Raw genomic sequence first — 27,267 nt, 5'->3', positions numbered from 1 at the left:
AACCCTTCTGCAGCTGCATCCAGACCCAGAGTGCTGGTGGCCAGTAGGCTTGCAGAGCAGCACTACTGGCTTTAGGCAGGGGATCTCCTATCCCGAAAAGTATTCCACCTTGCATTGATAGTCCATGTGGACCTCAGCACTGCAGGGCAATGCCTTGCACAGCTCTACTGATAGCTGGAACCACCCTGCTTTTCCTCCTTCACACACTGTGAGAAGCTGGCAGTGGTTCAGCTTCTGTCCATTGTGTGGTGAGGTGGAGCTGTTAAGAGTTGGTTTTTTTTTTTTGGTGGCACAAGTTTGTTCTCATTTGTTCTCAGCTCTTCTGTTTGTTCTTTGTTATCAGCTACTGAATTACTCCTATACCTCCTGTGTGCTCCACTCCTATATGCTGAGCCTGTTCTTCTGCAGTTTCCCTAAAATGAAACTGAATTTGCAACCTGCAAGTGTCACATGAGCACATAATGGCCACTTACTGGGCTGAGGGGCATGTATTGGCCAGTGTTTGTTGCCTGCTTTGATAAGTGTTTCTGAAATAGGTGATGACTTCATCTTCCTCTCCTGCTCACCACAGATATCAAGAACCAGCTCCTTTCTGCCCAAATACTCCTCTCCATCCAACAACAACACCCCAGGCTGGATCACGTCATTTGGCTGAGCAACACAGAGCTGTACCACGAGCTCCACTGCAGTGTGACAGGGCAGGGACTGGCCTGAAGCACCTCTCCAGATGTTTTTACAGCCTTGTGCAGTTGTGTGCTCTGTCTCTGGCTGCCTGGGGTGTCTTTCCTCTGCTCAGGTGTGGATACTCAGTGCAGCACTGAGAGGCAGTCATGTTTCCTTGATAGCATCTTGGCCCCACGGCAGCCGTGGGGTTGCTGCCACATTCCTCCCCCAGCTACAAGTCTCTGGTCCTGCCTGTGCTTGCCATATGCATCAGGACTTTTCAACAAGCAGGTTTCAGGAGAAGTAACTCATGGACAAGGCATCATTGCTGCAGTGGCCATGCTCCAGGCTCCATGAGGATGAAGGTAGCTCTTTCAGCTTTTTGAGGCACAGTGCAGGGACAAAGAGTCCCCTGATTTCTCACTGTGATGAGCAGTGACTTCCTCAGGACCTCTTGCAGATGTCTGCATCATCTCTGTAGTTCATTCACATGGCCTGTTGAATATTCTCCACCAGACATCTGCTGTGGTACTCATTTACCTGCTGAGATGACTCTGTCCTCATCTGAAATCAGCTGCAGTGTGTCAGATCCTCCTCTGACCACGCAGGGAGATGCTAGGAGAGATGTGCCTTAATAGGGATCATGACCTGTCCTTGCCCAGCAGCCACTTCCTGAGGGTAAAGTCTGGAGAGGCAGCTCAGGCACCTCTCTCAGGATAAAGACCATCCTGTGCTGGTGGTTTTTCACCCTGAGACTGATGGGGCACTGAATGGGCTCCCCAAGGAATGGTCACAGCCCCAAGGCTGACAGAGCTCAAGAAGCATTTGGGCTCTCAGGCACATGGTGGGATTCTTGGGGTGTCTTGTGCAGCACCAGGAGTTAGACTTGATCATCCTGATGGGTCCCTTCCAACTCAGCAGCTCCTATGGATCTGTGTTACTTCGCCTTTGGGAAGAGCCTGGCTTCACCTTCTTGTTTCATCTGGTGCATTCCCCTCCCAGTCAGCTCAGACAGTTGGAAGCACAAGAGCAGCAGGGAGTGGGCTTTTTTGTGGCACTGACCTTCCTACCAGCCATTCTCCCATCTGTCTTGTGTCCCAGCAATGTTATCCTGCCTCTGCTGTCTCTTCTGCCTTTCACTTGAGACAGGTTCTCCACAGAGCAGCGGTCAGATCAGGTATCTGCTTAGTGGATCCTGTAGCCAGAGGTTGTTGCATTCAGCTCCTAATTCCTCCTACCCACAGCCCTCTCTGCTGGCTGCAGCTGTGCCCTGAGCTGTACCTTGGGGTGGGAGGTGTCAGCCCTTCTCTGTGTGGGGTTTATTGTGAAAGGCCCATTGGGTGGTGTGGATGTGCAGGTCCTTACACGCTGCCTCTCAGCTTCTCTAGAGCTCAGGCTTTAGGGTGAGCAGCCAAACCTTATCTCTCCTTGCTCCCAGAGCCTCCTGAGGTGGCCTTGGGCTTTGGTGCCTGCATGGGCAGACCCTCTGCCTGCTCCTGCAAGCCTCAGGTGGGCAATACCCCCTGCCTGGCCACAGCACAGCGGGCAGCTGAGCCCTGTCGTGCTGCTCCCAGAGCTCTGCAAGGCCAAGGAGCAGTGGGATTTCCCTTCCCACACAGACTGCCCCCAGGGTCTCCTGGGACAGCCTGATGTGCATCAATATGGTGCAGACAGAACAGGCTAAAATAAATCAGACTGGGAGCCAGTGGTTAGAGGCTGTGCTGGTTTGCTCTGGGAATCTGGAGCCACTTCTCTCTCAGCCTGGGGAAAAGGAGTTGGTTCAAGGCATTAAGGACCCGGTCTTGTGTGCTCCTGGCATTGAACAACACCTGCTTGATCTGTCTCTGTCCTGCCATCCTGTGTGACCCACCATTCCACTCATTACTGCAGACTGGTTACCAGGGGCTGTGCTGGCTGCAGACTGGGATACCAGAGTGGGCAGTATGACTTCCCTCAGGTCCCAAATGTCTCTGTCCTGTTCTATGAATCCATTGGTCTCCTGCAAGCAGTCTGTGAAGAGGAACGTGGTGGCACAGATCTGCGACTGCCATGGCGGAATGCAGTCTGGAGGGAGAAGTAGCTGGAGAAGCAAAGGAGAAATGATGGCCAAAGGAACAAGGAGAAAAAAGAGATCCAGGGAAGCAGGGAGATGGGAATGATGGAGAGGAAGTGAAAGAACAAAACAACAAAGTGAGGGAGAGCTGGAGATGTGTCTTGGCAGAGTATGGGGACAGGTGAGCTGTGCAAGCAAGAGAGCTGGACGGCAGCATAAAACACTGTGTGTGCATAGCTCACTCCAATCTGATTTGGAGCTGCATGTTGTGGGCCCCCAGATCAACTCTGAACACACTAATACAAAAAGCTGAACCTGTGAGGAGACCTGGCTTGAAAACCAGGCTCGTGGCTCAGGGGAGCAGAAGCATCTGTCATGTGTCAAGCCATTAGGACGACAGCTTTGGACTTCCAAAGGTTTCTTGTTATCTTTCCTGCTGGGTAACTGCCATTTAAATCCAGTGATATTCCAGCCTGGCTTCAGCTCACTTTGAAAGGTCAACTATTAGTGTTGTGCTCAGTCTCAGCTTTGGTTGTATCTCCCCTGTCTCCCTACCTGTGGCTATCTCGGGATGCTGTGTCTCCAGAGCAGCACAAACATGTGTGTACGGAAAAGCAGGAGGATCTTGTTTCTTTGGAGATGGTGTATGTCAGAAGAGGAGCTTAAAGCTCTTGTGCTCTCTAACAGTTGTGGTAACTTGCAGTTAAATCAAAAGCTGAGGCACAGAGAGTAACATGGCCAGTAGCCCTCTGCCCATTGCAACCTCACTGTGAGTTGACTGGCTGGCTTGGGTATCTTAATTAACATGCTGATTGGATTTCCTATGTCTAACCAGGTTCCCAGGACTCCTAGGATGAGGCTGCTGTGAAGGACTGGTGGATCCCCCGCCTCTGCTGTGGTGCCTGCACATTCCCCGTGGTTCCCTTTCTGGCTGGAGCACGGTGTCCAAGGCTGCTGGGAAGAATGACTGTTGGATGCCTCCTGCAAGCCCCTGTCCTGGGGAGGACTTGGCTCCCCGTGCTGCTGCTGGCAGCCTCTGCCCACTGCCACTGGCCCAGCGAGCCGGCAGAGGTGGTTCGGGACTGGGAGAACCAGCTGGAGGCCTCCATGCACTCGGTGCTGTCGGAGCTGCGGGAGACTGTGCCGGCCGTGGTGGGCATTCCCGACAGCTCTGCCGTGGTGGGCCGCTACTTCAGGGTCTCCATCCCCACAGATTTAATTGCTTCCAATGGAGAAGTTGTCCAGGTGAGAAATGCCACTCCCCCAGGATTGTTTTTGGTTATATTCATGCAGGATTCAGTCACCCCACTAATCGGCTTGGTCATGAGAGTGGCTGGGAAGCAGCCTTACAGTTTTGTAGAAGGATTTTTATAAAAACTTAGTCTCATGTTGCAAAGTTTTTCTCTTCTGTAAGAGAGCAGGCTTCTCAGGGATGACTAATTGGGTTTGTAGGCTGTATTTAAACTATGAGATACTCTGCCCCTGCAACGATGGGCACATTCATGAGGAGATGTTGCCGTGGGATCTGGGGAGCCACAGATTCCCTGGGACTGCTTCTCAGGCTCAGGGAGTTTGCTTCACTGTGGTAACAAAACACTGCCAGACAAACAGACCCTGTCCTGCCAGCAGGGCTTTGGGCTGTCTGTGACACTGTCTCTCCTGACCTTGCCCCTAAGTCCCCTTGGGAAAGATTACCTGACGTAAAATCATGCCACTGGCACTGCAAGGACCTAAAAACTGAGTTTTGGAATCGGTCCTGAGTGCAGGAGAGGGTTAGAATAGCCCAGAGGAAGGTAGGGACATGGCCAAATACAGGTGTGCTCATTGTTAGTCCTTTCCTGGAAGAGTTTGCATGGATCATGTGGAATTCAGAAAATTCTCTTCTTAAAAAACAGAACTGCCTTCCAGTCTCAGGATTTCTTTTCAAAGAGCATTATAAAGCATTCTAAAAAGATGAGCCTCTGGTGTGTCTTGGAAGATCAGAGGGAGATGGAGAGCGAGTCAGGAGCGAGTCTGACATCTCAGTTTCTCCTTGAAGGCAGGTTTGGTTTAGCTCTGTGTACAGTCACAGAGTTATCCCAATCCTGCTGCGTGATCCTGCTGGCTCCAGCGAGGGTGCTGGACCACGATGTGCCAGGGTGGGCAGAAAATCTGAAGAATGCAGCTGTTATGGACAGAGGGCCAGACAGGGCAGGGGGGCAGTGGGTGAGCCCCTGGCCAGAGGAGTCAGGGAAGGGGCCAGGCTGCTCTCAGTGACTCTGAGCTGGCCCTTGGCTGAGGTCCCTGCCCGGCCTCACCCACAGCCTGTGCTCAGAGAGCAGGGCACCTGCACAGCACTGGGCTGTGGTGAGCCCTAGATTTCATGTTACAGAAATGAGAACTTTGGTTTGGGATTTTGCATCCAAGTGGCTTGTTCTGGTGTTGTCTAATAGCTGCTTTGATGGCAAGAATAAGTGTCAGTATTTATATAACACCACAGCTTCCTCTGTCATCTTTCCCTGGCACAAAAGTCGTCTGTGATAGCCCAAATAGCTGCAGGAAAATACTAATGGATCATTTCCAACCCACCTGATGGCATCAAATTATGCCTCTGCCATGTAGATATGAGGTGTATTGACCAACACCAGCGTGCCTGGAGAGCCTGGAATGGACTGGGCTGCAGCAGGATCCAGCAGCTGCTGGTTGTGTGTAGTTCAACAAACTCTGGGAGTGATTTTCATGCTTATCCCTGGGTTTATCCAAGTGCATGTTGCATCTGTTCACCTTGAAATTGATTTTAAAAATGCAGCAGGCTCTCACTTAGCTGCTGTCTCTGGAAGGGCTCTCCTTGTGGAGAAAGCACGTTGGCTGCTGAGCACAGCTGACCTTTGCTATGGGGATTTCATTCCTGGCTAGTGAGAACTGCGTAGGCAATTCTGGGTGCTAGGGTGCATTTTTGTTTTACTGGTCAGTCTCAGGGCACATTGCTCTGGTCTTTTTCTCAGGCTGCCTGACATTTCTCAGCTGGAGCATAAGACTTCTGAATCTTAGTCTCTGGTGTACTTTAACCCTGCTAAGAAAGAATAAGGGCTGTGCCTTCTGAGATGGGGCAGGGTTTACAATGAGATATGGTTACCTATATTTTTTCCTCTTAAATTTCAAAGAAATTGTCTACAAATTTTTATTAAAAAAAAAAAAAAAAAGAGGTGACAGTTGCTGTCCCCAGACTCCCACTGGAGCCTGGAGAAAGTGAGATCGCTTCATTTCTAGATGATTCGCACTGATGATTTCTAGGATTGTGGTGGGGACTGCCTTGAAGCTCCTTCTCAGCTCCTCTCCCTGCTTGTTAGCAGATTCCAGCCAGCTGTAGACAAAATACTTTTCTCTGCAAACTCAGTTGTGGGATGGAAACAACGCCAGGCATGTGCAGCGTGCTGGAGGAGTGCCCCGCAGGCACGCACTCCTGCACAGTCAGGTATGTGCTCAGGAGCAGCCCCCAGCCTTTCCCTGCCACCCCCAAAGCTGCTGAACAACAGGTGAGAGTTTTATGGCTAAGGACAAAAGCAAATTTATTTGAATGTGCTCAAGAGAAGTAAAAGACTACCACGTGTCATAATTTCAGAATCTGTTTCCATGTTGCTCAGAGCCAGCTGCCTGCAAGGCGTTGGGGCTGTGCTAACGCCCTTCCCCTGTGCCTTGTGTTCCCAAGCAAGTGCCTTGGTCAAGCAGTGTCACGTCCTCTGCAAAGCAGCTGGAGCTTGCAGGTATTCCAGCTGTTGGATTTGGCAGCAGGTCAGTCCAGATGCTGTCTTCTAGCTTCCTCACTATAGCAGGGCATCTGGCTGTAAGACTGCTCTCTGGAGGTGGCTGGAAATTGAAATTCCTTGCTGTGCCTTCCTAAAAGGCACCTTGCAGCCCTTTCTGTCGTATTTGGCACCAAAACATTGGTGTTTTTACAGGGTCTGGGCTAAAAAACCCAATTTCCCCATATCATAAAGCACCCTTGCCATACAAACAATGTGTGAGTGGGTTGCCACTGTCTCCCACTGGCTCCTGGCAGATGCTGGCTAGGACAGAGTAAACGTGGGCATTAGTGCTGGTACCTTCACCAGTCATCATCTCCTGAACCCCATTTCCACTGAGGGCTGAGTGGAGTCTGACCTGTTACCTCTCAGCTGTCAAAGGACACGTGCTCTGGTCAAAGACCAGTTGGATTTCCTGTTCCTGCACTTCTGTTTGAAGCTACTCCAGAATTTGGCTGCTCTGATTAAAAATGCAGCTTCTAGCCTAAATTTAGAAATGGCTAGAAATATTTATATGTGCTGCCCTTTAGCCTAAATAAATTCTACCTTCATAATATTTACTTCCCTTATGTATTTATAGGTGACAGGCTTATTCCCCATCTTGATTTTATTAGGTTAAACAAGCCAACCTCTTTAGTATTTCTCATAAAATAAGCTTTTTTTCCTTCCCCTCAGCTTTGCAGCTGTCTTCTGCACCTCCTCCAGCTTGAGTTTATTTTTCTTATTGTTTGCCTGACCACAGCGTTACAAAACATTCCAGATGAAATTTTACCAGAACCTTTTATAAAAGCATCAAAACTTCCTTTTCTCTTCTATAAATAACCTTGTTTGTTATATCCTACGACTGTTTGCTTTTCCATGTCTGCTTTGCTTTGGTTTGGACATTTTCTTATCAGCTGAAATATCCAGGTCTGTAGTTTTTGTTGCTTCCAGTTGTTGAGATGCAGAAGAGGACAAAAGGTGAGGTGTATGATTTGGGGTGGTGGCTGTTGTCACACATGGCTCTCCACTCATCCCACCAGCCAAGGGATGCTATCCCCACAAGGGACTGAGCCCTTGCACAGCCTGATATCCTAAATTCATATACCCACAACACACAGAGACATTATTAAATAACTTGAAAGGTGGATCTATAAAGCGTGCTGGAAGGAGAGAAACTCCTGGTGTGTGCTGCTTCCCAAGGCACATCCCTGCCAGAGCAGGAGATTTGCTGTTTCTTCCTTGAAGGTCATGTAAAGCTGCTGACCTGCCCTCAGTGCTGGTAGTGTTGGGTGTGAGATGGATCCCACAGAGCAGATCTGCATCTCCAGCTCTCCCTCACTTTGTTGTTTTGTTCTTTCACTTTCTCTCCATCATTCCCACCTCCCTGCTTCCCTGGATCTCTTTTCCCTCCTTGTTCCTTTAGCCATCATTTCTCCTTTGCTTCTCCAATGCTGAGAAGCTCAGGTGGGCACAGGTGAGCATTCCCAAGTGTGTCTTAGCCCCTGATTATTTTTAGGTTTGAAGAGCACAGTTTCACTGTACTTTGTTGGGAAAACAGGTAAAACATGTAGCAGAGGCCCCGAGAAACTGTCTCTGTAAGCAAACATAGCTGGTGGGAAAGTGATTAGAACAGAATTCGCTCAGATGAAATATACAGTGCAGCTATGGAGTGGGTTTGGAGGTTATCAGAGCCTGGAGATCCATCAGGGAAAAAAAGGAGTCTTGCTTTCATAGAATCACAGAGTTGTTTAAGTTGGAAAATACCTTTTAGATTATCCAGCCCAACCATTAATCCAGCACTGCCAAGTCCACCACTAAACTTTCCAAGCAAGAGGCTGAGTTTCCAATGGTTGTTCTGTTTGCCATCTGCTGAAGTGGCTTTTACTGAACAGCTTTGCTCTCATCAGATTTCAGGGAGCTTGATTTATAAACAGGATCCACAGAGATTGGGTTGCAGGAGTCCTGACATGAGTATCTGCTGTCAGGGCTGTGCTGCTCACCTCAATCCTGCTCCAACCCCAAAGCCAAGGGCTGGATGTTGGCAGCCAGCCTGCAGTGCCAGGACACACTTGCTTTCAGGGAAGAAAACCACAAAATACTGACTTTTTTTTCCCTCTTGCAATGATCTTTATTTCAAAGCATTTTAACTGAATGTGAAATTTATTAAAGTGGCATTTCTCAAAGGAAGAAGAAAAGCAAAGAGCACTCCCGAGGGGCTGTGTCATCAAGCTGGGTATCTTGAAAGGCTCTCTGTGTCAAGGCTTTTGAGCTTCACCTCCTCCCTGGGGTCCCTGGTTTTCTTGGGCTAACTGGGAGGTGCAGCTATTTACAGGAGAGCACACTGGGATAAATGGAAGTGTCTGGAACAGGTCCAGGCAAAGGAGAAGACTTGGGCAGGGCTTTGCTTGGTTGCCACTCGGCAATCTGAGCGATGAGCTGATAAGATTCCTGCGGGGAGGCCGAGGGGGACGCTTATCTCCTTCCTGCAGCGAGACCGAGTCAGAAAATTTGGCATTTTCAGTGCACGCTTAGTAACAAGCTCTGAATTTGGAGGAGTGGAAAATGTGACTCAATCTAATTATAAACTGGCTTTTCAGACGGGCTGGGAAGTTCCTTGTTTTGTCCTGCTCTTACAGGTTGTTGCTCTGAGCATGCAGGGAGACAGAGGAATGTGATGGTAATGAGAATCCTGCGAAGGAGCAGACCTGAGACTGCAAGATCCAGTCTGCCTTTCCTCGCCATGCTCTTGAAAGCCAGCTTTCCAGCAATCTGCTGATGGCAGGAATAAATTGCCAGGGCTTGGTTAGCTGTGCAGTGGCGGCACTAAACCCCCAGAACTTGGCATCTCTGCTTTGTGGTATTTTTGCTTCCCTTTGGCCTTTTGCTTATAAAAGTCGTGCTGAAAGAAGAGCCTGACCAAACTTTTTTTTTTAAAAGCTGTTTGAGGCTTTTCCTGCCCAGTGCTCGCCCCCCGGACAAGGGATAAAGGGGTGTGGGCAGCCCGTGCTGACCCTAGCCCTGGCGCGGGCGGGCTGCGCCTTCCCGCTCCAACAATAAGGCTAAACAAATCCTTCCAAGCTGCTTGCATGGACCGATGAAAGGAGGATTTCTTGGGACACTCAATGTTTTGTAGTGACCTCCCAGTGAAACAGCTGTTGTGTTCCCTTGCCCAGGCAGAGTGGGACGCTGAATGGTGTCCTTATAGCCAACACAGAGGCGCATCTGGAAAAGGAGCCGTCATGGCAGGAGTATGCGAGGGTGGCATGAGCTGGGCGTAGCCACTCAGCCTGCACCGTGTCAGAGCCGTTCTGCTGATGGGAAAGAAGCTGGTCAGACAAAGCCCAGCTCGTGTAAAACGCAGGCTGAGCCCGCAGCACAGCCCTGTCCCCACATCCGCAGAGGAGGGGGGCTGTGCGTGAGGCTCGCTCCTTGAATGGCTGGAAAATGCAGATTAGCAGGAGACACGTAAACTTCTCATTCAGGTTTTCATGAGCACATAAAAGCAGAGCAGCTGCTTCAAGTAGCTTTGCTACCTGGTCCTTCAGAGGCTGGAGTTTGAACTGGAAGATGAGGACCAGGACCAGTGATGTGGCCTCTGCAAGCCTTATGCCCCCCCTTAGCTCAGCTTTCTGGGCTGGGTTTGATTTTCTAAAGCAACAGCTTCAGTGCATGCAGACATACAGGAAGGGCTTTGCAGGGCTTGGCTGGGACCAGCAAAAATGTGGGGCTAGTTCAACCATCCTGACCTACCTGTGCACAAAGGAAGCACCAATTACCGGCTGTTCTTGTGTAGCTTTTGGTCTCTGAACAGAGGTGGTGAGCTCCTGCTGGTAATGAAGGCTCGGGTCACCATGGCTGATGTACTTCTGAAAGCCAGTCAAGTCTCTGGGCTATTTTTAGACTTCCAGGGGCAGAGGCATCTGCGTGAAATGTCCTGGAGCAGCTTGTTTTTGTGCATGAGTTCCTGGGCCTTTTGTGCAGGGTACACAGCAGCCCAGAGGAGCAGTGTCTGCTGAGGATACCCAAAAGCCCTGGCAGGTATCACAGTCCCTTCACAGGGAAGCATCTGTGTTGCAGGTCCTCCCTGCTCACTGTGCCAAGCACAACTTTCCTGTCTCCAGCCTGAGCTTCCCCACAGCACAGCACTGCAGCAGCACCGTAGCTGTGCCCAGTGAGCACAGAGGAGGTTCTGAGAGTGCCCACCCTCCTTGCACCACTCTTTTCTGGGCCCTGTCTTTCTCACCATGGCCTGTCTGATGTCCTAGTTTGCCGTTCTGGTGTGTTTGAGGAAAGGAGGTGGGGAGTAAGGTTGGAGGCTCTGTCACACAACCTCTCCCAGGTGCACACAGGCCAACCTCCCTGGCAGGGCTGTTCCTCGGGGCCAAAGGCTCACAGCTTCATAGAATCATAGGATAGTCAGAGTTGGAAGGGACCCACAAGGACCATCAAGTCCAAGCCCTGAGCCACCACAGAACAACACGAAAAATCGCCATGAGTCTGAAAGCATTGTCCAAGCACTTGAACTCTGGCAGGCTCTGGCAGCTGCTGTGGGCTGAGGGCTGTCCAGCTCCTGTCTTGCACCATCACATTCCATGACCCAGCCTCTGCTGTCCTGGGACCTGCCTGGGGCTGTGCTTCCTGGCCAGCTTGGTCTGCAGGCACGGTGCAGCCTTTGTGCCAGGTGGGGAGTGCATCTGATGGATCCACAGGCAGAGCCTGCCTCCCAAAACAAGGACTCCATCCTCTGAGCTGGAGCCTGCAGGGCCCATGCCTGTCACTTCTCCTGACTCCAGTCTGGCTGTGCTCACTGCAGTGCCCACAGTTCCAGCAGCACTGGGGTGGATTGAAACCAGTGTCGCTCCCCCAACTTGTGTGGGACAAGGCAATGGGAATCTGCCTGCCCATGGATCTGATTCAGGGCTGAGGCTGCCTGTTGCTTCTGCTGCCAACACTCCCCATGCTGCAGTATTAACAGGGGGTTGAGATGAAGCTTGGGCTTAGGCAAACAGCTTAGGCTTGACTCTTTCTCTGCAGTTATATTTGCATTTGAATTGCATTTGAATTTCCATTTTCTTCCCCTGCCTGCTGGTTAATTGCTTGCAGAAGCCTGAGCTGCAGACTTGGTGTGACACTGGCTGGGTCAGTTGGTTGGGCACAGCTCAGCTCACCTTCTGCAGGGCCCAGCTGGGATGTTCCTCATTGGTGGCCATGTGTGTTGGGGTGATGCTGAAGGAGTCTGGCTACAGTAAATTGTCATCAGTAATTACACCCCAGATAAAAACCTGGCACAGGGGCTGTCTCTCAGCAGCTGCTGGACACAGGGAGGGGAAGGGGCCAGTGGGAGATCTGGCAGAGCTGCAGGACTGTCCATGCTGACTCTGCCCAAAAGCAGTCAGGGGGTTTTTAGGACTGGTTTGAAAGGAGCCGACTCCCAGCTGCTGCTGCCCATGCGAAGAAGGTCTGTCAGCACAGACAGGGGAGATCCCATGGGATGCTTCCAGGACTGGGAAGACTTCATAGTGGAGACCTGTGGCAGGATCCAGTGGTACCTGTCTCCTGGCAAAGGGCTTGCTGCCTCCTTTTTGAGAGATTAATCAGGAGGAGGAGGACTAAATACCTGGAGGCTTAAAAGGCACTGTTGTAGGCAAGAATGCAGTTTTTGCCTGAATTCCCTCGAGGCAGAAGTTTTGCTCACTGCTCCTTTGCTTATCTCTGTCTTGTTGGCTACAGGGCTTTCATATCCAAGTTTAAAAAAACAAGTCAAACTGAGCTATCTTCTTTCATGAGCTGACCGCTCTTGGCTGGCCTAAAAATAACAGACCATGTCTATCCAAAAGGATTTTGTGAACAAGGTCTTCAAAACCATCCAGACCACTCACTGTATGTATTTTAAATCACAGTCATGACTTATTTTTTAATGATCTTCAATACACTGCCAGGCTTGTGTAATCTTTAGCCAATGAGCATTCATTTACAATTACCTCAAATAATGGGAAAACAAAGACAGCCTTTTTGTTTTTTTTTTAATTGGGCAACAGAAGAGTTAATTTGAAACCAGGCTCCTTGAGGGAAATGGCAAGGCTTAAGGCTGGTACTTACTGCATACATAGAAAACTGGGAAACTTTTAACATGAAAACTAGAGATCCCAAATCATTAACTATGTGTAGTCTCAACAAATACCTTTTGAAGCAATATCTGAAGGAAACATTGCTAGAACAGAGTCCAGGTCTCCCTCCTCCCAGTTCTGCACCACTGCAAACACAGCAGTGACGATGGATAGGACAGACCCACACCAAGGGCTCCGCTGGTCAGCATTAATGTAGGAGCAAGTATTTTTATCCATCATGATAACAGCTTTATTTATCTACTCTAATCTTTCTGGGCTCTTTTTTGTCACATGAACATGGATGATTTCTACTATCAGGTCAGTTGCTGTGTTTAAAGCAGTGCAGAGACATCGAATATTTGTGACTTGTTGCCTTCTCCAAAAATTTCCCAGGGGAAGCACAGGCTTCATAGGAGTAATCCACATAAATTTGATTTTCTTAATCATCTCTTGCAGAGCCTTTAGAAACAGTCCACATTTCCTCGCAGGCTGAATACAGCTGAACTAGCTCAGCTCATTTTAAATCAAGTTTAAGGTTTATAAATGTTTTGCAACTGTCGCAGCCCTGCTGGAACAAGTCATCGCTGTCAGTGTTTGCTTGGCCTGTTTTTGGTTTTCAGGAGAGCCTAGTTTTTGGTGTGAATCTGTCCAGCTGCCGTTTCTATTTCTAGCATGGGCCCTACATGTAAACTGTAGGTTAAAAATGGTTTTCCAAGCAGGAATATTCAGACTAGCCTGTGTCTCCCTCACCATCACTTCTTTGTGTGGGGTCAGCCACCTTTCTTGAGTGAGTTTGGCTGTCAGAAGTAGGAGTGGACATGACTGAAGGAAGAATCACCTTGTGACATGAGACTGGGTAAAGCACTGCTGCTTGGAGGTCTCGAAGTCATGCCAGTGCCCAGGGAGGGGGCAGCATCAGAAAGCCCCAACTCTCAGGAAAGCTGTGTGGAGTGTGTGATCCTGTAATTAAGGGCTTTTGCAGAGTGCACAGAAGGGGAAGATTTGTTCCAAATGTAGCCTAAAATTACACATTCAGAGTGAATTTAACCACTCGCTATTAAAGTTTTTATTCTTCTTGGTTGTGTAAGCCTCAATAACGCTGTGGCTTTGTCCTGGCTCCCTACATTTCTGTTCCTTATGTGTGCCCAGCCCAGCCCTCCATTCTCCACAGCAGCCAGGTTAGTGGCTAATTTTGGCACAAGAGGATAAAGAGTGGAACCATCCAGCTCCTGTAAACGCTACTGTAAATGTTTTATTGCACTGGGCAGTGTCCTGACATCTCAGTTTTTAGAGGGTGTGAGGAAATGACACTTTTTTAAAGGCAGACAGGGGTAGGTCAGTGCTTCTGGCTGGGCAGGAACAGACCCTGCCTTTGCCTTTGTTCTCTCTTCACAGAAGAAATGCCAAGGAAGGACAATTCATTCCTTTGTTCCTGCAGGAGCAAGGCTTGGCTCCCTGTGCCCAGCTCAGGTGAAGGGCTGCTTTTCCTTTGGGATGTCTGGGCTAAAAGCAGCTCCTGTTCTTGCAGTGGAGGAGGAGTGAATGCAGCCACAGCTCTGCCCTGTCCTCTGCCAGACACGTGGGTAGACAGCAAGGCCCAGGGGAAGGATGCTCACATGTTGGTGCATGGTGGCATATATTGAGGTGTAGGGCCCTTGGGACGGCTTCCTCCAGCTGTTGCAAGCAGGAATCTGAATTCTCTGCTCTGGGATATGGCTGGTGAGGAGTTAACTAAAGCTGAGAGCTTTAAACTGTGCTCTGTAAGCTGTACCCAGCATGTGGCTCATGGTGTGCTCTCCAGCTTGTCCAGGCTGCCTCAAAGTGGGGCTGGACCTCCACAGAGGAGAAGAACAAGGGTGTTGTGTGTGTGATCGTGGCTGAAACCCTCTGCCACTCTTGCACAAAAGCTTTTATGCTGCTCTTCCCAAAGGCTTTTGGGTCCTGCACTATCCTGGCAGAGCTGTGCACCCAGACCCTTCAGTGTAACCCCAGTGTGGGGCTGAGCCCCAGGGCGCTGCATGAACCCTGCCTGCACCCCGGGAGTGGCACCCAGGGCTCACAATGTGCCCGGCCCTGCAGCACCAGGCATCCTTCCTTGTCCATCCAGGGGCTTTCCCCAGCAGGACCTGCAGTCTTGGCTAATCCAGCCCCGGCTCTGCACCTGCTGCTGGATGCAGGAATGCTCCTGCCAGGCAGGTTTCCTTGTGAAGCTCCTCTCCCAGCTTTGCATTTGGGTAAATTATGAAATATGTATAAGCTTTACAGAACTGCAGAGAACCGAAGCACCCTTTCGGGAGGAGAGCCAGAGCCTGGCTCTGTATTGCACTGCAGTGGCTGCTAAATGCGTTTCCATGAGCCCCAAAGCATCCTGTTGGCTCTGAGTGTCAGGGGTGATGCCTCCGGGAGTTCTGGAAGGCCCCGCCAGAGCCCTTGCCAAACGCCTCCGGGCCTGGGAGGTGACGAAGCTCAGGTTACTCACTCTGTAGTACCTACAGCGCCGGGAAATGTCACAGCCCACCGAGCTGGCAGCCTCACCCCTTCCACCGCGCAGCCCAAGCGGTTCCGCTGTGCCCCGTGATCCGTGAACTGCCGTAGAGCAGACTGGTGTCAGCTGTCAGGAACCGGGGGGGCTTGGGGGCTTGGGGGCTTGCACCCGCCCTCATCTGCAACCCAGGGGAGGAGACAGAGTCCCATGGGCTGAAGGAGGTTGTAAAGAGCGTGTTGGAGGCCTGGGGTACCTGTGCGCTGAGACAAAGGCTTCCCTTGCAGCAGAAAGTTATTATGTGAAAGGGAGAGCCTTCATTTTTAGCTAGCCTGGGGGTGAAGCCAGACTAGCATGCTGTCCTGTGTCATGTCCAGCAATTCCCCAGCCCGTGTGTCCATCCCTGCCTGCCCCCACTGGCCATTACATTGGGTCTGTCCTCTTCCTCTATCCTCAGCTGCTGTTCCTCTGGTAGAGCAGGACAACACCTTGTAGCTCTCAGGATTTCCTGCTGCTTGTTGAGAGCTGGTGTGCTCCAGCCAGGCCAGGGACTCAGAACCACAGCTGGCCAGCTTCTGGCCCCTCTGGGTGATCCTGGCTCTGGGGACAGTGGGATAAGCTGAAAGTAAGTGGAGAAAATACATGTTCTGCTGAGCTGCTGGAGCAGTGGACTTGATGTATGTAGGGTAGGCAGGGTCTGATGGGGTGAGGAAAGGAGCAAGATGGCCAAGCTGGGAGAGGAAGGAGTGGGAAGAGGGCAGTTGTTGGATCAGCTCTGCTGTGCAGCATAACATCGCCCTCAGCTTTGTCAGTGTCCCCATGACGTAAACTCACCGTCTGCCCTCAGAGAAAACGAACCACTTGTGCTTGGCAGTTGCACAGCAAGTGTTGGAGCACTTGCAGGCAAGGGGGCCTTGTGGGACTTTTGACCTCTTGTGGCTCCTTAATCCCTTTGGGTCCAGTGCACCCCGCAGAGCTCATCCCTGCCAACACGTGGAGGAGGAGGCAAAGGCATCCATGCTCTGGCCAGGATGTTCCTTCCCCAGTTGTTACATTTCAGATTTTTTTCTTTAATCCTTGACATTAAGCACTACTGCTGATAGAACCTGTCCTAATGTACTTCTAAAAGCCTGCTTTGTCTGTTTGTTTGTCTGGTAGATCTCCGAAGCTGGGAAGGACTCCTTGCCTTCTTGGTTGCACTGGAATGCGGAGAGCAGCTCCCTGGAAGGGCTGCCCCTTGACACGGACAAGGGTGTCCACTACATCTCGGTGACCACTCTGCAGCCCTTCCCAAACGGGAGCTATGTCCCGCAGACCACAAACGTCTTCTCTGTTGAGGTCCACCAAGAAGACCACAACGAGCCTCAGTCGCTGCGAGTGGCCGTCCAAGACACGAGCGACACAGCGCCCTTCGTGTGTGGCTCCGAAGAGCCAGTCACTATCCTGACTGTCATTTTGGATGCCGACTTAACAAAAATGACACCAAAGCAGAGGATTGAACTCTTAAACAGAATGAGAAGCTTTTCAGAGGTGGAACTTAGCAACATGAAGTTAGTTCCTGTTGTAAATAACAGACTCTTTGACATGTCGGCCTTCATGGCAGGACCGGGAAATGCAAAGAAGGTGGTGGAAAACGGGGCCTTACTTTCGTGGAAACTGGGATGCTCTCTGAGCCAAAACAGTGTCCCCAACATCAGCAAGGTGGAAGCTCCAGCTAAGGAGGGAACCATGTCTGCCCGCCTTGGCTACCCTGTTGTTGGCTGGCACATTGCTAACAAGAAACCTCACCTCCCAAAGAGGATGCGGCGGCAGATCAACGCCACCCCTACGCCTCTGACTGCCATCGGGCCGCCCACCACTGCCGCACAAGAGCCACCCACCAGGATTGTCCCCACCCCAACATCACCCGCCATCGCACCTCCCACGGAGACAACGGCACCCCCTGTCCGGGAGCCCATTCCACTGCCGAGGAAGCCAACAGTCACCATCAGAACCAGAGGCCCCATTGTCCAGACGCCCACGCTGGGGCCGATCCAGCCAACCAGGGTAGCAGAAGGCACGGGCACAGCCTCTGTGCCGATCCGCCCAACCATGCCTGGGTACATAGAGCCCACAGCAATGATCACACCGCCCTCAACAACCACCAAGAAACCAAGAGTCTCCACCCTGAAGCCAGCCACACCGTCCACGACAGATTCGTCCACAGCAATAACACGGCGGCCCACTCGGAGGCCCAAAACGCCCCGTCCCACAAAGCCTCCCAGCACAACCAGATCCCCCATCTCCAAGCTGACAACGGCGTCCCCGCCGTCCCGCGTGCGCACCACAGCCAGCGGGCTGCCCCGGCCCTGGGAGCCCAACGAGCCACCCAAGCTGACAAACCACATCGACAGGGTCGACGCGTGGGAGGGCACGTACTTTGAGGTTAAGATACCGTCGGATACCTTCTACGACAAGGAGGACACCACCACTGACAAGCTGCAGCTGACCTTGAAGCTGAAGGAGCAGCAGATGATCAAGGAGAATTCGTGGGTGCAGTTCAACAGCACCAGCCAGCTCATGTATGGCATGCCAGACCACAACCACATCGGGAAGCACGAGTACTTCATGTATGCCACCGACAAGGGCGGGCTTTTTGCCGTGGATGCTTTTGAAATCCATGTCCACAAACGCCCACACGGGGACAAGTCTCCAGTGAAGTTCAAGGCCAGGCTGGAAGGGGACCATAACGCAGTGGTGAATGACATCCATAAGAAGATCATGCTGGTGAAGAAGCTGGCTCTGGCATTTGGCGACAGGAACAGCAGCACAATCACAGTGCAGGACATCGCCAAAGGCTCCATCGTAGTGGAGTGGACCAACAACACACTGCCCCTGGAGCCTTGCCCTCGGGAGCAGATCCGGACTTTGAGCAAAAAAATTGCGGATGACTCTGGCAGGCCGAGCCCAGCTTTCTCCAATGTCCTGCAGCCTGAGTTCAAGCCTCTGAATGTGTCTGTGGTTGGTTCCGGCAGCTGCAGGCACATCCAGTTTGTGCCCGTGACCAAGGATGGCAGGGTGATCTCAGAGGCGACGCCAACGGTAGCAGCAGGCAAAGACCCCGAGAAGAGCAGCGAGGACGATGTGTACCTGCACACCGTCATCCCCGCCGTGGTGGTGGCCGCCATCCTCCTCGTGGCCGGCATCATTGCCATGATCTGCTACCGCAAGAAGAGGAAAGGCAAGCTGACCATCGAAGACCAGGCCACCTTCATAAAGAAAGGCGTGCCCATCATCTTCGCCGATGAGCTGGACGACTCCAAGCCTCCACCATCCTCCAGCATGCCCCTCATCCTCCAGGAGGAGAAAGCCCCACTGCCCCCTCCAGAGTACCCCAACCAGAGCATGCCGGAGACCACGCCGCTCAACCAGGACACCATTGGGGAGTACACTCCGCTGCGGGACGAGGACCCCAACGCGCCGCCCTACCAGCCTCCCCCCCCCTTCACTGCACCCATGGAGGGGAAAGGCTCCCGCCCGAAGAACATGACCCCGTACAGGTCCCCCCCGCCCTACGTCCCCCCTTAACAAACGGGAGGCTCTCGGGGGAGAAGGGGCCTCCAGCTCCACACCGGTGCTGCCTGTGGGCTGGCAGCCCCCTCGCCAGCCGGGAACACGAAACCCCAGCCCGCTCCCCAGCAGGCTCTCCCCGGCTGCGCCTGCCGCACCGGAGCGCTCGCAGGACTCGGGGGGACACTTGTTTTATTTTTGCCTAACAAGCTTTGGTTTTATTTTATTCATAGAAAAAAAAATTTCTCGGCTCAAAGATGCCTTCCCGGCGGCTGGGCTTTGGCCGGGGCCGGGGCGGTGGGCAGGGAGGGGGGTCGGGATGGGTCGGGCCGGGTCGGGAGGAGCAGGCAGCACTGGGGTAGCACTCTGGGTCTCCGCTGTTTGCCTTTAACACTAACTGTACTGTTTTTTCTATTCACGTGTGTCTAGCTACAGGACGTAACATGAAAGGTAGCCTAAAAATAATTAAATTCAAGGGACTTTCTGAAGTCGATGGTTTAAGTTTTTACATTTAATCTGCTGTTTACCTAAACTGGGATGTGTAGTTTTTGGGGAGGGGGAGGGCAGTGCTGTGCTGCAGGCAAGCTCCACAGGCTGGTCAGCGGGGCCAGCCAGCCTCCTCCTCCTCCTCTCGGGGTGGATCAGCTTCTTGGTTCAGGGTTTGATTATTTTATCATTTATTTTATTTTTAATCAAAGAAATCCTATCTTTCTCACGCATCATCAAATAGTCATGAGTTGTGTCAGCCTGGCCTGGGGTGTCCGTGGCTGAGCAGGGCGTGCATCGCTGTGTCGGGGAACGCCTGCAGAAGGATGAGCTGAGCCCTGTGCCACGACAACTTCTCTGCTTCCCAGCGAGCACCAGGGTTTGGGGGGATCGATTTTAATCAAAACCCCCTCCCTGTGGGGTGTTTTGATGAGAGTAGGGTGTGTTCTCTGTCCCCGCTGCTCCTTGGGACTGTGCAGGAATGGCCTCACTGGTCTCATGCTGGCACTCCAGCCTGGACACTGTTGGAAAAGATAAAAATAGAAAAAAAAAAAAAACTATAATTAAAAAAAAAATAAAAAGAAAACAGAAAAAAAGCACGCCAGGAATAGTTAATAGTTAAAAAAGAAAAAAATCGGTGAACTCTCAAATCTAATTTTTTACTAAATTTTTGATACAGACTCCGATTGTTTTATTAAAAAAAAACAACTTGAAAACCGGTGTGCGGCTGCCAGCAGTTTGTACGGGCTCAGCCCCCTCGGGCTGGCTCTGGGGACCCGCCACGGTACCGGAACCGTCCCCATCCCCTCTGCTCCGCGCCCCGCCATCCCTGGCCGGGATTTGCCCGTGTGCGCCCCGGGTGGAGGGCTGAGCCCGCACACCGGGGCCGGACCCGCCGCTTCACTCCGCAGGGGTGGCCCCGGGAGGGCACCGGGGCGGGGTGCTCCACCCCCGGCCCCGGTCTCGGCACCGCGGGGCGATGTCCTCTCCGTATGAAAAACAAACCCGCCCGGGGATGCCGGTGCCGGTCTGGGGGAGGCGCTGGGGTGGCCGCGGTGCGGGGGATGCCCGGAGCCGGCGCGGCCCCGGGACCGCCCCGCTGCCGCCGCGGCGCGGCCGCGCCCCCTGCCGGAGCCCACGGGCGGTGACGCCGCCGCCGGCCCGGCCCCGCCCCGGAGCGGCGGCCGCGCGGCGCCGCCATGTCGGGAGCGGCGGGGCCGGGTCCGCCCGCCGGGCCGGGCCGCTCCCCGCTGCCCTGCGCCCCCCGCCCCGCCGCCCCGCTCCAGCTGGCCGGGGGTGCCGAGCCCGCACGGCCCGGCGTCGCCGTCATCGACCTCCGCTTCCCCCGCGACGCTCCCGCCGACGTGAGTGCGGCCGCGCTCCTGGCGGTACCGGCGCGGGGGGTACCGGGGTGGTCCCGTGGGGTCACGGGGGGATGCCGGGGGCGGTACCGGACGGGGTTGTGCCGGGGTGGTCCCGGGGCCGTGCCGGGGACAGTACAGGGCCGGGGGAGTCGGGGCCGGTGTGGTGCCGGCGCCGGGGCAGACAGGGGATGCCGGGGGCAGCAGCGGGGGCGGGGTGGGTGGGGATGCCGGTGCCGGTACGGGGGAAGCCGGGGGCGGTCCCAGGGCAGAAGGGATGCCGTGGGCGGTAGGGGTAAGATGTGAGGGGCGGTCCTGGGGCGGAGGGCATGCCGGGGGCGGTGCTGATAACGGGTGGATGCCGGTGCTGGGTACCGCCCTTACCGATGCTGGCGGGATGCTGGGGATGCAGTGCCCTTCCCAGTATAGTGGGGGATGCCGGTGCGGGTCCCGATATGGAGCTGTGCTAGTGGGGGCATGGGGGCGTGCCGATCCCGGTGTGGGAGAGGGATTGCCGGTGCCCGTCCCAGTATTACGGGGAAGGATGCCGGTGTCGGTATCGGGGGGGATGCCGTGCTGGGGCTGAGGTCGCCGGTCCCGCAGGTGCAGGAGATCGTGTTCAGGAACTTCTACACGGCGTTCCTGAGCGTGCGGGTGCAGCGGCCCGGCCCCGGCGGGTCCCAGCGCTGGGTGACCTGCCTGCGGGACCTGTGCCTGATGCCTTGCCCACACACCGAGGAGGGCTCCCAGGACTACTTCTGCCTCCGCCGGCAGCAGGTCAGCATGTCCGGATGGGACCGTGGCATCACCCAGCCCTCCGGGGCTCTCCACTCTTCGCCCACCTCCCAGGATGGCTCCCAGTCCAGGGTTCTGTGCCGATGTCGCACTGACCCCCATGGCTGCGAGGGTCCCTGTGCCCTGCTCAGCCCAGCCAGCCCTCGTGGGATGGTGTTTCCCTTGGGCTTCTGCCATCTGGGGTGGCTTGGGGGTTTTGGAGGATACCCCAAAAGCTGCCCCCAGTTAGTGCCAGCCCCAGTGGTTACGCTCGCTGGCCCTTGCCCTGCAGATGCTGTGTGACCTGGACCAGGTGACAGCAATGCGGTTCATCCTGCGACAGCCCTCCCCCGTCTGGCTCCACTTCACCATCGAGGACCTGCAGATTTTCCCCCCTGGACAGAAGGTGAGCAGGTACCAGAGCTACCCCACTGCCAGGCATAGGCAAGGGGCCAGGCCACGCCACTGTCCCCAGCTCTATACCTGGCATTTGCCCCTACAGCTCAGGGGAGCACACACAGGGATGTGGGTCCAAGTCCTTGTCCTTTGCTGGGCACTTGGGATCCACTTGTGCTCCAGTGATGCTGGGGACTGCTCTGACCACTGCTTAGAACACAGAATTCCCTACAAAATTCTCTTTAAGGATAGTAAAGTGACACTTCCATAGCAATATCACTAGGGCTGAGCTCTAAGCCCCAGCATGCTGCCTGCTGTAAATGGATAGGGTTGAGAACACCTTGTGTCACCCTATGGATCTGTTTCAGAGTCCCCAGAAGGATTTTCCCTCCTGGCTCTCCCAGCTGACCCCTCCGGAGCAGCCAGCCAGCCTGCATGGGGTGAGTAATCACTGCTGAGGTATTGGGGGAAGGAGGGACTTCTGTGGGGTACCAGCCATGAGCATCCCTCGGGAGGCTGCCAGGCCCAGGCCTGCCTTGTTGGCTCCAGGCTTTCACCAGGAATAGGAGCCCTGAAATAACCCGCCCTGTGCTGAAAGTAGTTTGTAGTAGTAAGAAGAAAAATATCTCCATGGGGGCTTTTGAGGTGACACTTACGTCTATTTGCCCTCTAGTCTGGGGAGAGGAACATCCCCAAGGGAGAAGTGGGTGAACAGTGTCACTTCTGTGGGACAGGTGGGGTGCAATGGGGTGGGGACAGGAACGCGAATATCCGTGTGGGAGCAGTGGGTGCACAGCATGGTCCAGTGGCAGGTGGATGTGTGGGAACAGGGACCTCACTGTGGGAGCAGTGGGTGCACAGCATCGCTCAGGGGTGGGTGGGACATGTGAGGACAGGGCTGGTTCCCAGCACTTTGCTCTGGGGAACACGTTGCAGCCAGGACAGCATATGGGCAGAGGGGCATCACAGCCACGGCACGTGTTTACAGATTGCCAGCCACATCTGCCTGGTGGCCAAAGTCTGGGCAGAGCAGGGCCAGGATGGGAGCTGTCTCACCCATGGGAACCTGCTGAATCAACTGGAAGTGCTGCCTGCAGGAGGGTGCACATTGCCCACACCTGCTGAGGCAGTTCTGCTACTGGGCTTCCATGCAACAGTGTTCACACTGCACCAGCAGTAAGGCTGTTCTTCCCAATCCTTGCCCAGCTGTGTGACAGTTTGGGGAGGGCACCCCTGTCTTGTGCTGATTGCTTGGATCATGTTCCCCTTGGCAAGGAGTATCCGGGGCAGGTGCCAGAGGTTGCTCTGAGATTGGCTTTTCCCAATATCACATAGAGACGCTCCTCAGCCCAATGCAACAGAACTGTGCCCCCATGAGAGTTGTGCCCCAGCCAGGAGAGCTGCTGCTGAGCCCACAGGTCCCAGCTGGCTAAAAATCCTGGGATGAACCAGCACGTGTGCCCAGGATTGTGCACCCAAGCCCAGGGAGCATCGCATAGTGAGGCTGTTGGGAAACTCTGGACTGTGCGATTAGGTTTTTAATGATTAGCCAGCATTCAGCTTTCTGTCCTCGTCCTGGCCACGTGCCAGCAGAGATGGGCTGTGTCGGTACCATGGCACGCAGGGATCAGGGTCACTCACCCATGTCCCCAGTGGTTTGTTTTCCTAGAGAGGGGCCCTGCTCACCTCACGTTGGGAAACCACCAGCAGGTCAGGAACATGGGCACCATCACGTGCCTGGCTCCCTGGGAGGCACAGCCATCCAGCCACACCACTGCCCAAACCGGGGGTCATCTGGGCCATCCCACTCCACAGCACTGTGCCCACTTCTTTCCAGGAGCTCCCTGATCCAGAGAAGGTGTCGACAGAGGTCCAGCAAATGTGGGTGCTGACAGAGGTGATCCGGGCTCGCCAGGCAGCCGCCCGCATCGGGCGCTTTGACGTGAGTCCCACCACCCTGCTGACAGGGACCCCGGCCTTGCCACACGGCTCAGGAGCCCTCCAGAGGGGCTGCTCCCAGCAGGACGGGGCTGGAGTATCCCAGCAGTGCTGTGCAGACAGTGACAGTCGCTCTCTTCCTCAGGTGGATGGCTGCTACGATGTCAACCTGCTTTCCTACACCTGAGCCCGCTGGTGCTGGTGCCAGCTGGGGAGAAGTGTCCCTTCCATGCTCCTGGGGCCTGAGTGGGCTCCTGCATTCCTGCCTCGGCCATTGACCCCGCGGGGGTCCCAAGCCCTCCCTATGCCCCTTCTCTGACTCCCTCTGCACTGCCTGGCACTGAGGGGCAGCGCTGCCACTCCAGAGACCCCTGTGAGCCTCTCCTGGGCACGTCCCGTGGGCAGAGCCCGGACACCGCAGGGGGGTGCGGGGGCACCGAGGGGCGCGGGGGTGCTGGAGGGGTCCCCACTAAAAGCTGCTACGTTGGCCCTGCCTGTGCCCGCCTGTCTCTGGGGGATGGGGGTGGCCGTGCCGGCAGCCCCGGGAGGCGGTGCCGAGGGCGGGCCGGGCCGGGGGCGGGGGCCGGGGCCAGGGCCGGGCGGACTCCATGTCCCAGGCGCCCCGGGGCCGGTCCGAGCCGTGCCGGGAGGGAGGAGGAAGAGGAAGATGCTGCGGACGGGCTGCCGCGCCGCGCTGTCCCGCCGGCCCCCGGGCTCGGCGCCGCGGAGAGGGGCCGGGGGAACCGGGGCCGGGGGAACCGGGGCCGGGGAGGAGGGGCTGAAGCAGACGCCGCTGGATGCCCTGCATCGGGCCCGCGGAGGGCGGATGGTGCCCTTCGCCGGCTGGACCCTTCCGCTGCACTACGGGCAGGGCCACCTGCAGTCACACCTGCACACTCGCCGCCACTGCTCCCTCTTTGACGTCTCCCATATGCTGCAGGTAGCGGGGTCGGGATGAGGGGGCTGTAAGGGGGGATACCCGCATCGCCTCACAACGCCCCCGGCCCCTTGCAGACCCTGGTGTACGGCCGGGACCGCATCAGGTTCATGGAGAGCCTGGTGGTGGGGGACATCGCCGAGCTGAAGCCAGGACAGGTACGGGGCACTGGGCGGGCAGCAGGCATCCAGTGGGGTCAGAGGTCCCCGGGATGCCCTGGGAGGGTGCAGACAGCCCGCCCATGCTTCGTGGGCCGTGTCCCGCAGGGCACCCTGACGCTGCTCACCAACGAGAAGGGCGGCATCACAGACGACCTCATTGTCACAAACACGTCAGAAGATCACCTCTACGTGGTGTCCAATGCCGCCTGTGCTGACAAGGACTTGGCCATCTTGAGGGTATGGGGCTGCTTGAGCCCCGGGAGGTGGGGACACGCAGTGGCAATGGGGTGGCCTTTTGGTGACACGCATGTTGTGTGGGGTGAGGTAGCCATGGCCGCGCATGGGGCTGGCACTGGCCTGGCCCCCGTGCTAGCAGCCCACTGTCACCCTGGCAGGACAGAGCGGCACAGCTGCAGGCCACCGGCAGTGACGTACACCTGGAGGTGTCAGACAACGCGCTGCTGGCTCTGCAAGGTAGTGGGGGCCCCACATGGGCCTGCCCTCCTCTGGGTCCTGTCCCAGTGGATGTCACCGCCCTCCCCACCTCCCCCCCTGTTCCCTGGGCACTGCTGTCGTCCAGCCACCTGCCTCCCCAGGTCCCTCCATGGCACGGGTTCTGCAGGCAGGGCTGTCGGATGACCTGGCCAAGCTCTCCTTTATGAACAGCATCTCCACAACCGTCTTCGGCGTGCCGGGCTGCCGTGTCACACGCTGTGGTTACACCGGCGAGGATGGCGTGGAGGTACCCAGGGAGCTCCGCCAGCATCCCCACGGCGGTACCAGTGCAGGGAAAGTCGTGCCCCACTGACCCTGCCCCTGTCCCACCACAGATCTCAGTGCCCGCGGCGCGGGCGGTGGAGCTGGCCGAGCAGCTCCTGGGTGTCCCCGATGTGTGGCTAGCAGGGCTGGCAGCCAGGGACAGCCTGCGCCTGGAGGCCGGGCTCTGCCTCTACGGCAATGACATCGACGAGACCGTCACCCCTGCCGAGGCCGGGCTGATGTGGACCTTGGGTAGGTCCACCTCCTCCTTGGGGCAGGCAGAGCAGCAAGGTGTCCCCAGTGGGTACAAGGAGACCAGTCAGGCATCAGTGACCCTCACCCATCTGTGCCCTGCAGGGAAGCGCCGGCGTGTGGCCATGGACTTCCCTGGTGCTGCTGTCATCATGGCACAAGTGAAGGATAAGCCGAGGCGCAGGCGTGTGGGGCTGACGTCGGTGGGACCCGCCATCCGGCCGCACATGGCCATCCTGGGTCCCGAAGGCAGGCCCGTGGGTAGGTGGGGGCAGTGGGGCTGGCACAGGCATCACCCTGAGCTGTGTTCATGGCACGGACAGGGGCTGCCCAGGCCCTGCTCAGCTCCCTGTATCCTCACATCCCAGGCACAGTGACCAGCGGATGTCCCTCGCCCTGCCTGGGCAAGAACATCGCCATGGGTTATGTGGAGGCAGCGCACAGCCGGGCCGGCACCGAGCTCACCGTCGAGGTGCGGAAGAAGCAGCACCCTGCCGTCATCACCAAGATGCCCTTCGTGCCCACCCAGTACTACATGGCCAAGTGAGGCCAGCACAGTGCCCTGGCCCCAATAAACACCCGGTCCCGTTCCCCTGGCCTCCTCTCTGGTGATGGTGGCAGTGCCAAAACAAGGAGCAGCAGGTGGGCACAGCACTTTTAATGATGTTGGCAGTACCCAGCTGGCGGTCCCAGTGCTGCTCACTCCCAGTGTGTCTTCATGGGCTCTGCTGCCGGGCCGTCCCTGCAGGAGAGAGGCAGCGTGAGCATGGCTGGGGCAGCACCGAGCACGGCACCGAGGCAGGCACCTGCCGGTCTGTGTGGGGTGGGCAGGGCAGGGCAGGGCTGGGGAGCCCTTATTGAAGCATACTGGGCTGGGTTGCCGATGAGGGGGGGCTCAAAAGTCGGGGGGCAGAGCTTGGGGGGCACTTGTCAAAAGCCACGGCAGGGTGGGGATAACCGGGGCCGGTGTCCCACAGGCCCCCATCGGACCATACTGGGCAGGCGGGCGGTCACTGGGCTGCACTGGCGCAGGGGTGCAGCTGGGGGGACACTCACGGCGGGGCACCGGGCAGGGGGCGCTCAGCGGGCTGCGCTCCGAGAGCGCTGGCGGAGGCGGGGGAAGCCGGGCGGGCCCGCGGAGGCTCAGCGGGGGAATCAGCGGGTTCGGGCCCGGTAGCGGTCGGGACTCACCGGGACGGGCAGTGCCGCTCGGCGGCGCCGTTGCGTCCCGCGGGGCAGGCAGGGGACAGGGAGTGCGCGCGGGGCCGGGCGGGCGAGGCCGCGGAAGCGGTGCCGGGGGAGCGGCGGCCGGAGGGGCCGGTCCGGTAGCAGAGCGCGGCCACCGCCCCGCCGTAGGCGCGCCAGGCCAGGCGGACGCCCAGCAGGCTGATGCCTAGCCAGAGCAGCAGCAGCTGGCACAGCGCGGCCCGCACATCCTGTGCCGCCCACTCGGCCGCCAGCTCCCGGCCCAGCGCGGCCAGCGCCCGCCACGGCGGCTGCCAGCCCGCCGCCACCGCCGCCATGGCCGCGGGCTACCGGGGGCGAGCCTGCCGGGGGGCGGGGCTGCCGGAGGGGGCGGGGCCTC

The 27,267-nt window shown here is 55.8% G+C and overlaps 4 protein-coding genes across 6 annotated transcripts in view; 3 read left to right on the top strand and 1 right to left on the bottom strand.

Annotated features, from left to right (window-relative positions):
* The window catches only part of DAG1 (dystroglycan 1), a 49,476-nt gene extending 30,370 nt beyond the window's left edge, over window positions 1–19,106 (top strand). For all 3 annotated transcript variants that reach the window (XM_063411156.1, XM_063411157.1, XM_063411158.1), the window contains 2 exons: window positions 3,552–3,961; window positions 16,228–19,106. In XM_063411156.1, coding sequence (XP_063267226.1) covers window positions 3,680–3,961; window positions 16,228–18,636 — 2,691 coding nt within the window. In that variant the 5' untranslated portion in view covers window positions 3,552–3,679 and the 3' untranslated portion in view covers window positions 18,637–19,106. The remainder of the gene's footprint in view (window positions 1–3,551; window positions 3,962–16,227) is intronic.
* Window positions 19,107–20,272: 1,166 nt separating this feature from the next.
* On the top strand, window positions 20,273–24,024 carry NICN1 (nicolin 1, tubulin polyglutamylase complex subunit). Its single transcript, XM_063411167.1, has 6 exons — window positions 20,273–20,468; window positions 21,069–21,242; window positions 21,532–21,645; window positions 22,004–22,075; window positions 23,473–23,577; window positions 23,719–24,024. The coding sequence occupies exons 1-6, from the start codon at window positions 20,304–20,306 to the stop codon at window positions 23,758–23,760; spliced, it is 672 nt and encodes a 223-aa protein (XP_063267237.1). The 5' UTR covers window positions 20,273–20,303; the 3' UTR covers window positions 23,761–24,024.
* A 51-nt stretch (window positions 24,025–24,075) lies between these two features.
* On the top strand, window positions 24,076–26,272 carry AMT (aminomethyltransferase). The gene is made up of 8 exons (XM_063411164.1): window positions 24,076–24,513; window positions 24,588–24,668; window positions 24,777–24,908; window positions 25,067–25,145; window positions 25,268–25,413; window positions 25,502–25,682; window positions 25,788–25,943; window positions 26,051–26,272. Exons 1-8 carry the CDS (start codon window positions 24,091–24,093, stop codon window positions 26,227–26,229), a joined length of 1,377 nt encoding a protein of 458 aa, XP_063267234.1. The 5' UTR covers window positions 24,076–24,090; the 3' UTR covers window positions 26,230–26,272.
* A 53-nt stretch (window positions 26,273–26,325) lies between these two features.
* Window positions 26,326–27,259, bottom strand: TCTA (T cell leukemia translocation altered). Its single transcript, XM_063411168.1, has 2 exons — window positions 26,874–27,259; window positions 26,326–26,424 (listed from the first exon to the last, which is right to left on the bottom strand). The coding sequence occupies exons 1-2, from the start codon at window positions 27,203–27,205 to the stop codon at window positions 26,382–26,384; spliced, it is 375 nt and encodes a 124-aa protein (XP_063267238.1). The 5' UTR covers window positions 27,206–27,259; the 3' UTR covers window positions 26,326–26,381.
* Window positions 27,260–27,267: the final 8 nt, after the last annotated feature.

This window comes from Prinia subflava, chromosome 14, assembly GCF_021018805.1.
Source record: "Prinia subflava isolate CZ2003 ecotype Zambia chromosome 14, Cam_Psub_1.2, whole genome shotgun sequence".
Taxonomy (NCBI): domain Eukaryota; kingdom Metazoa; phylum Chordata; class Aves; order Passeriformes; family Cisticolidae; genus Prinia; species Prinia subflava.
The sequence above is the reverse complement of the archived record's forward strand: the minus strand, read 5'-3'. Positions and strand labels throughout refer to the sequence as shown.

Bases quoted from the DNA above. Each gene is read 5' to 3' on its own strand.
- AMT (XM_063411164.1), top strand. From the start codon at position 24,091: ATGGGGGTGGCCGTGCCGGCAGCCCCGGGAGGCGGTGCCGAGGGCGGG. The intron at 25,146-25,267 runs GTAGTGGGGGCC...CTGCCTCCCCAG, and splicing joins CGCGCTGCTGGCTCTGCAAG to GTCCCTCCATGGCACGGGTT. The intron at 25,414-25,501 runs GTACCCAGGGAG...GTCCCACCACAG, and splicing joins CCGGCGAGGATGGCGTGGAG to ATCTCAGTGCCCGCGGCGCG.
- TCTA (XM_063411168.1), bottom strand. From the start codon at position 27,205: ATGGCGGCGGTGGCGGCGGGCTGGCAGCCGCCGTGGCGGGCGCTGGCC. The intron at 26,425-26,873 runs GTGAGTCCCGAC...TCTCTCCTGCAG, and splicing joins GAGCGGCACTGCCCGTCCCG to GGACGGCCCGGCAGCAGAGC.
- NICN1 (XM_063411167.1), top strand. From the start codon at position 20,304: ATGTCGGGAGCGGCGGGGCCGGGTCCGCCCGCCGGGCCGGGCCGCTCC. The intron at 20,469-21,068 runs GTGAGTGCGGCC...CCGGTCCCGCAG, and splicing joins CCCGCGACGCTCCCGCCGAC to GTGCAGGAGATCGTGTTCAG. The intron at 21,646-22,003 runs GTGAGCAGGTAC...GATCTGTTTCAG, and splicing joins TTTTCCCCCCTGGACAGAAG to AGTCCCCAGAAGGATTTTCC.